The 8,355-nt window shown below is 47.6% G+C and overlaps 1 protein-coding gene across 1 annotated transcript; it reads right to left on the bottom strand.

The window, feature by feature from the left end:
* Positions 1 to 3,226: 3,226 nt before the first annotated feature.
* Positions 3,227 to 7,721, bottom strand: WNT8B (Wnt family member 8B). Its single transcript, XM_063103429.1, has 5 exons — positions 7,686 to 7,721; positions 6,749 to 6,887; positions 5,762 to 5,887; positions 4,081 to 4,223; positions 3,227 to 3,868 (listed from the first exon to the last, which is right to left on the bottom strand). The coding sequence occupies exons 1-5, from the start codon at positions 7,698 to 7,700 to the stop codon at positions 3,323 to 3,325; spliced, it is 969 nt and encodes a 322-aa protein (XP_062959499.1). The 5' UTR covers positions 7,701 to 7,721; the 3' UTR covers positions 3,227 to 3,322.
* Between the last annotated feature and the right edge of the window lie 634 nt (positions 7,722 to 8,355).

Here is an 8,355-nt window from a genome sequence, read left to right as displayed (position 1 = left end):
AGGTTGATGAACTCCGAAGTCTTTGTTTAAATTAAAGGGGGGGAGAAAAAAGCCGCTGCTGGAGCGAGAGCCCCACTTGGGGCCCTGAACTAACACAAGGAGAAGTCTGAGCTGCGGGGAGCTGTGTACTGACTGCGAAGACTTTTCCCAAACACTTTCGGAAAAGGTGTTGTGAGAAGAGAAGGGGGCGGAGTGGCGGATTAGCATGTGAAATGAAGTTTTCATTGACTCCAGTGGGGGTAGAAGGCTATTTTAATGGCATTTTGTTCCCCTATTTTCTCTTCTTGAGCTCTTTAGAGATATTGTTTTGCTAAGACAGGCTTTCTTCCCCCTTCTTTCCAGTCTGAGGATTGCCTCTATGGGAGCCAACATAAATATTTCTCCTCCAGGAATGCGGGTTAATTAAAAGGAAATGAATGAGTGGAAGCATCCAATCCAGACCCACAATAGGCGAGTGCCCTGGCCTGCCCTTCCCTCCCACCACCACCAGCACCACCAGCGCCGAGGACGACCCTGTCTCTGTCTTTGCCCTAACCTGCTGCTAAGGCCAGTTGAAGCTGGGATTCTTTTCAAGAAAAGAAAGCCCTGCCTGTGTGTAGGCTCACAGGCCAGGGACAGGAAGGAGACAGTGTTTTGCCCACCCCAACCAGTGTTCTTGTCACTTCTCAGGACCTCCCTTTGCTTCTGTCCTCTGGCTGAGACAGATGGGCTCCTAAAGAGCACAGAAGAGGAGGGAAGGGGCTTGAGTTCCAGTACTCACCCTACAGTAACTTACTAATTGATGGAACAAGACAGTCATTTTTCTCAGCATCAGTTTAAATCTGTAAAACAGAAGATTTGACTAGCTGACCTCAAAGGTGTCTTTCCAAGCAACAGTTCTGTATTGTCCACATTTGTAACAGTGAACACAGCCCTGGAGACTGAGTATAAGACGAGAATCTAAACTCCTTGATGCAGGGATGTTGGTGTGTTGTTCAACACCCTGTCTCCACTCTGCTGTTTGTTGAGTGAACAAATTAATGAATGGATAATGAAGTGGGGAGGGGGGGAAGCAATACAGATCTAAGCTAGCTCAGTAATGTTTTCTTTATAGAACTCAAATGAATCTGGTATCAGTCATATCCATTTGGGGATACAAAACAATAACCTATGAAAGAACTTTCTGGCAGTGTGACATGTTCAACCTGGAGTTGTCAAATATGAAGCATGATCATTCTCTTACTTTTATGCTGAGAGAGCTCCTGGAGAACGTAGCTTTCCTTTACACCATTGTACTTTTATATTTTCTAGGTGCCTTGCCAGACTTTCTTCCCATACCCTATCAAGTAATTCTGCCAAGTGGGACAGCTAGGTTAGTGTATGCTGCTGCTTGATTAGGGAAGAAGGATGAGTTGGGAAATTCGGGAGGCCCAGATAAAAGCTGAGGGAAGGAGCAAAGGGCCTTTTGCAGATAGATCTGGAAACAAAGGACTAGGAGACCCTGAAGAGAAGTGTATCCCCTGGTAAGGAAGGGGAACCTCAGAAGATGTGTAGGGATGAGGCTGAGTGTATGAGGTCTGACCTGGCCACTGTTTGAATTTGGAATATGGGAGCTGTATTTTCCTGACCTATTAAAGCGGAAGGGCTCTTATTCCACTTTTACAGGTCGGCTCCTACAGCCTCGGCTTTTGTTACTTACTTGGAGCCCCTGTGCTTTCTCCCGTTCTGGGAGAGGAGGGATGAGGTTGTCTAGCATCTGACCAGTTCTTTCCAGAAGAGCTGCCGGTGTGCAGACCCAGGACTGGGAAAGGGAGCTGGCGGGGAAGCTCCTTGGGCTGCAGAGAGCCTGTCAGGGGTTGCCAGTTCTTCCCCAGAGCCCTGTTTGATCATCAAGTCCCTGCTGTACTGCTTCTCTCTGAGAATAAAACCAGAAGACTCAAGCACCACAAGCAGCAAGCTCTTGGCTACTGAGTGACTGTATTAGTGGAAGATTTATGTGGATGATTTACTAATCCCTGGCAGATTAGCCTGAGTTAGGCCAGGATAACTACTTAAGGAAGCCTAAAGGGAAGCAAGTCTCTAGGGAAGAAGATATTCTGCCAAGGTGGGAGGGAGGAGAGAGCCTAGAGGTCACATCCTCTACCCCACCCCACCCCACCCCCAGTATCACTAAGAGTAAGTTCAGTATCTGGAAAAAAGGGCACATATCGCAGTGACTTCGATAAATTAAAGTTCAAGGTGCTGAACTTCCTATTAGCAACAGTTTCATTGGAGGAGGTTTACTTATTGAAGGAAGATTTCCAATGCCCTGAACCTGCCTCTTTGATAACCAGGTTAGTGAAAAGAAGGGTCCCAGCTCTCCTTTCTATGACCTGCTTTTAGAGGTGCAGACCAGGGTCTGAATGGGAAATTGGCTTTATTTACCTCAGTCTTGGCTCAGAGGAACAAAGATCCTTTGGGGAAGGAGAAGAGGTAAAGTTGGTTGCTGGGAAGAAATAGTTTAGGAACAGGGTGAAGAAAACTTTAAAGTGTAGGGAATGACTGGTATGTCATTTATGTAGTTCCTAGATCTTTTGGGTATGTGTCGGGAGTACCTTGGGTGATTGTCTAGGAAGGTTGTTGCCCCTCTGGTAAAGTCTATTAGTGACGTGGTATCACAAGGATGAGTAGCACCCATGGTGTTTAGCAAGTCAGCACTCTAGGATTCCCTCTTCCTCCGTCTTCAACATCTGCTTCTAGCAACCAACCCCAAGGGTATGCTTTCTTTATCCCAGGTCAGTTTTCTCATTGTTTCTCTTCAGGGAAAGAAAGGAAAGGGAAAAGGGGAGAGAAAGAATTAGAGATTCCTGAGGAGTCTATGTCAACAGTTAGCAGGGAATCAGACGCATGGGAGGGGCTCTGCAGAAGGGACATGCAGCTACGGTTGAGACCTGGTAGCAGACAATGGGCAAAAGAGAACAGCCATGGCTTTGCCTGGGCCCTGCATGTCTGAGAAGGGTATTTCCGGTTCCTAAAGCTTGATAGGCTAGGTCAAGCGTTAGGGCAGCTAGGAAGGGGGAGGAGGAACTCCTATTCTCATCCTAATCCAAGGAAGATCAATAGCTCAGAACCTTGGAACGGAGAGTTCTCAGACCTAAGTACGATCTGTGAAGCTCTAAGAGATCGCAGAGGAATTGGGGAAACAGGTTGGAAAGTGGCAAGCTCCGGAGAGACTGCAGAGTCTCTCCCTCTAAGGATCTCTAGGCTGGAGAGTGCAGGATCCCCATTCCCTAGGTTCCTCTGTTACTGGGGTCTCTAAAAGAAGCCAAGGACAAACGGGAAAAGGAGGCGTGAGAGGAGACCCTTAGGGTTTTCTCCCGGGTTTGTGCGCAGTGCCTCCCCGCGGCCGCTCCGCGCGGCTACAGAAGTACTTGGTGACCCGCCGGCGGCACTGCTCGCAGCGGACAGCGCAGCACCAGTGGAACTTGCAGTTGCAGCTGGACACGGTCTCGGCGCGACGCTCCTCCACCGCCAGCCCGCAGTCCCCGCAGAGCCGGCGGCAGCTGCGGCGCTCCCAGCGGCCCAGGGCCCTTCCGCGGCGCAGGCACTCTCGGCCTTCGGTGCCCAGCAGCCCCAGCGTTTTGTTCTCCAGGCAGTAGTCCGGGGAGTCCTCCAGGTGCACCAGCTCCCGGGTGGAGATGGAGCGGAAGGTGTCGGCGATGGCGCCGCGGCCGGCCGCGCTATTGCCAGCCCCCTGCAGCAGGTCCACCTTGAGCGCTGCGTGGTACTTCTCCTTCAGGTGCGCGCCCACCTCGCGAAACTCGGGCAGCTGCAGCCAGCAGGTCTGCGTGGTGCAGCTGCCAGACACGCCGTGGCACTTGCACGTGCGTTTCATGGTGCCCTTCACCGCCTGGAGAGAGAGCTAGGAGTGAGAGGCCCGGGCGGGATGAAGAGCGCGGCGCGCCTCCGCCCTTGCGGGGTTGAGAGGCGTGCAGCTGGGCTGCTTGGCCAGCCCGCTCGGCGCCTGCTGCTCCCAGCCTGTTCATGAACTGAAAAGGAGGCCGCACCTAGGCTAGGAGTGGAGGGAGCCCGTTGCCTAAGCCCAGGGGCTGCGGGACTCACCTTGCGGCCGGCCTCGTTGTTGTGCAGGTTCATGGCTGCCCGGGCATCCTGTCCTGTCTCGAGGGCATCAACGAACTGCTTGGAAATCGCCTCTCCAAAGCCCACGTTGTCACTGCAGCCTCCCCACAGCCAGCCTTGGCCCCCTGGAAAAGTGCAGGGGGAGGAAAGGTCATCGAGCAGGCGGCGCGGAGCTTCCTGGGCTGCCCTTTCTAATTGGGTTTGGGGGGGTCCGGGACAGGGAAGGATTAAGGTTGGGTGAGTGCCCTGCGTTCGGATTAGTTTCAGACCAGAAGATTTGTTTTTGCCACCTTTATGCGCCTACTTCCAGCCTCAGCCAATGCCCTGCTGAGGGCTCCATGACGTAAGTAGTTGCTGAGTGGATGCTCTCCAGGGTGCCTGCGAGCTCCTCTGTATGTTCCTCTACCCAGCGGGCAGAGCGTACACGTGCCCGGCCGGTGATTGAGGTCCGGAAAGAACAAAGCGGCTCAAAAAAAGCGAAGAGCTTTTGCTCCCTCTGCTCTGCCATTTTCACAATGTGATACCCTGCCATCACTGTCACCACCACCAAGACCTTCACCAGCTGTGTTCCCTGGATTGTGGACTTCCCAGCCTCAGAAACTGCCTTGCCCCACAGAGAGCTTCCCATGGCTGCGGGCTTTCATACCAGGTGTCTCTTCCTCCCTCACTGTAGCCATAATTATACAAAAAACTTCTCACTTTCGCTCATGACATTTTTATGTTAAAATGGACAAAAGAAGGAATTGATGAGATCGATTGTGGTGAGGACACAGACGTGCAAGCCAGGAAGAGGGCCCTAACCACCAGGAACTGAATCTACCCACACCTTGACCTTGGACTTCTCAGACTCCCGAACTGTGAGAAGTGAATGTTTGTTGGTTAAGAGAAAAAAACACATAATTACAGTGTAATCTTAAATATGTGAAAAAGGAGTGTGTATACATATATATGTGTGTATATATATGTATATACATACAAGCAAAGAAAATAAGACTAGAAAGCTATTCTAAAAATATTAATATGGATTATCTCTGAATGGTAGAATAATGTACGATTTGCTGCCTTGTGTTTTTCATATTGTGTTTTCCACATTTTCTGTGATTAATTTCTATTACTTCTGTAAACAGGAAAAATACCCAAGGAAGGAAATTATGCTAGTGTCTTTGAGAAATCTAGTCTTTTTCTTCTTAAAAAAAAAAAAAGTGAAGACAGCTCAAGCATCGAGAGGGAAAGAGGGCATGGTAAAATTATATGAAAGAAAAAATTGGAAGTTGAGTGGGAAGGCACAGAGGACTGGAGACAGCAGTGGAGGTAAAGAGTGGAAAGTAGACAAGGATAAGCAACCCTGAAGGAAGTTCCCCCTGTATTTGAGAGAAGGAACAGAGAGGATGGAGTTGGTAGCGAGTGTCATTCCTTTTTATCAGTAGTAATATGTTTAAGTTAAGAAAAGCACTCAATGGGAGAAGAGGGCCCCAAGCTACATTTAGCCTGGTTTCTCACTGTAGCGTTTGCATTCAAACTGGTTCACTCATCTTCAGCATGCTTTTCTTCATCAGAAGAATACAACTGCTCTTCAACCCACCAAGCTATCCACCAAGCTTTTCATTCTTTAAGCAAACGTGACTGGCCTGTGCTGCCCATCCATCCCTGCATCACTACTCACCCAGTTGCCCATTGCGGGAGTCATCACAGCCACAGTTATCAAAATCTCCAAGGCTACAGTTTCTAGTCAGGGTGTACATGACTCCAGCAGAACTGATGGCATGTACAAATGCTGTCTCCCGATTAGCTGGCAGGAATAAAAAATCCAGAGAGTTAGAGGAAGGGGTCACAGCCCGAAGAAATACCAGTCATGCTATCTTCCTTTAATACAATCATTATACCTGCTTTTCCCAGCTCCATCCTATCTCCCTATCTTTATAATGTACCCTACCCTCTTCCAGGGTCTGCTCCATCCCTGGCCTCAACCCTACCCTTCTTCCCTCCTGTCTTTTCAGCTCACACGTTCAGCTCATGACTAGGTGGCTAGATCATTGTTGGCATGCACGATTGTAAAAGATTTAGCTGGGAAAGAGCCCAAAGAAGAAATGGGGAAGGAGATGAATCTGATGGCCAGGTTATATAGAACCCATCCCCACTTCCTCCTGGAACATTGGGGTCTGGGAGGCATGTGCAGTTAGCCTTGAAAAAAACCTCTGATTGGCAGCTTTTCCATTTACTGGCATGGCTACTTTTTATCTTGTCCATGGGAATCTGGTCTCCTAGTCAGTTTCCACTTGCCCAGTACCTCTCTGCTAAGTCTGCTGAAGGAAGGGGCTAAGAGGTATGAGGAATTATGGCATCTGCTTACTTCCTGATGTTAATTATATTGTGAGGAAACTTTTAGCCAACTGGGAGGCCAAGGATGATAGAGGATTGGGGGTGAGACAAAGTCTGTTCGTTGAGCAGTGAGGGTGTTAGGGGAAAAAGAAAAAAACCTATAGGTGAGAAAGAGGAGGTAAAGAAGGAAGAGAGAAGATCCCAGAGAGGTAGATGACCTGAGAGAAGAGACCAGGTGAGGAATAAGGGTATAGAGGAGGCAGGGGGCCATCCCCGGGGCTCTAACCTGTGACCAGGGGGTCCGGGGAGCTGTGGCCGAAGCTTTCCTTACCACTGCGAAGGCCGCCATGGCTGGACAGCTGCAGGGCTCTCTCAGGGCAGTTCCAGCGGTCCCAGGCAAACTGGTATTTGCATTCTTCAATACCACTCTGGGCACCCGCTGCCACGCTGCTGGAGTAGATGAGGTAAGCCTGCAGGGACACAGCGGTCAAAATTCAGACTGAACTTAGGAAGCATTTGCTCTAAACTGGCCAAATAGGTCTCTTCCCACCCATTCTTATCCCTCCACAATAATGACAGAGGAAGTACTTTAAATATGCTGTCTCATTTAACATCACAAATAACCTGGTGAAGCAGGTACCACTTTATAGATTAGGAAATTGAGGCTCAGAGAGGTGAAGTGAAGTAATTGCCCAAGGCCCCACAGATAGCAGGACTAGGAGTGGCAAAACAGGAATGAAACAATTTCATCAGACTGTAGTCCCCACTACCCTTCCTTCATTCACTATACTATATTGTCTTTCCAAAATGAGCCCAAATCACATAATTCATGAAAATTTAGTTGTTCTGATCCCATTACTACCTTAGAAAATAACATTTTGGAGCTGGAAGCACCCTTCCACGTAGAGATCATGTAGTACAATTCCAGCATTTCAAAGATGGGGAACTGCACGCTACTCTTGTACTGAGAAGTATGTGTGACTTTGCAGCCTGACACCCATGAAAGGTTGTTGACTATTCTGGCTCTGAAAATTACGTCCATAAATTCAGAATCAGTGTTCTCGAATTCCTGTGTGGGCTCGAACATTTGTTTGCTGTGTGGTTTTGGGTGTGTCACTAACCCTCTCTGTGTCTCGGTTTTTCTACCTATAATATATACAGCATAATAAAAGATGTGCATATAATGAAAAGAAATCAACATGTATAGTTTTCAGTCAATAAACTAAGATAGGTGAAACCCATATTAATCAAAGAAAGTTTTTTCTAACCTTTGGACCAGTCATCAGGAAATTGTTCACTGACCTAGAAGAGAGAAAAACCACAGAGTATAATGGAGAGACATCAACTTGTTTGTTTCCAAGAGTTATGAGGGTTACTTCAGTAAATATAATTGATAGGAAGAAAGAGAAACTAGTTTTTAGCAAGGAAACATTATGCATGATGAACCTACTAAGGATATATTTTTACTAAAAAAAAAAAAGTATGAATAAAAGTAGTATGATTTCTTTAGATTTTTAAAGTCAGTTAAAATTTTCAATACCATAAAAATTGGGAGGAATGTTTGATTATTATTTTGCCATGGGGTGGGGAGAGAGCTAGCATTAATTCACAACTGTGTGCCAGATGCTCTACTGCCAGCATTTTACATGTTTATCTTGTTAAATCCTTACTGTCTCAGGCATTATTAACAGGGGTTTTACAAACTGGGAAACTGAGACTCAAAAAATGTTAAATATATGTTGAAGCACACCTAGCTAATGAGTGAGTGAAGCAGGATTTGAACCCAGGTTCATCTGACTCCATGGGATTTTGGAAGGAGAGCTATGTAATCAGGAAGAGGTAAACAGTGGAACATCTCTCTAGGGATTGAGTCATAATTAAATTCCAAAAGTAAATAATCTGACTCTGTAATGGCTTGGCTGTTCTTTTTAAAACTAA

This window comes from Cynocephalus volans, chromosome 7, assembly GCF_027409185.1.
Source record: "Cynocephalus volans isolate mCynVol1 chromosome 7, mCynVol1.pri, whole genome shotgun sequence".
NCBI lineage: Eukaryota > Metazoa > Chordata > Mammalia > Dermoptera > Cynocephalidae > Cynocephalus > Cynocephalus volans.
The sequence above is the reverse complement of the archived record's forward strand: the minus strand, read 5'-3'. Positions and strand labels throughout refer to the sequence as shown.

Excerpts from the sequence above, each read along its gene's own strand:
- WNT8B (XM_063103429.1), bottom strand. Across the intron at positions 4,224-5,761 it reads CTCCCGCAATGGGCAACTGG|GGGGCCAAGGCTGGCTGTGG; the intron begins GTGAGTAGTGAT and ends GCACTTTTCCAG. Across the intron at positions 3,869-4,080 it reads ACAACGAGGCCGGCCGCAAG|GCGGTGAAGGGCACCATGAA; the intron begins GTGAGTCCCGCA and ends CTCTCTCTCCAG.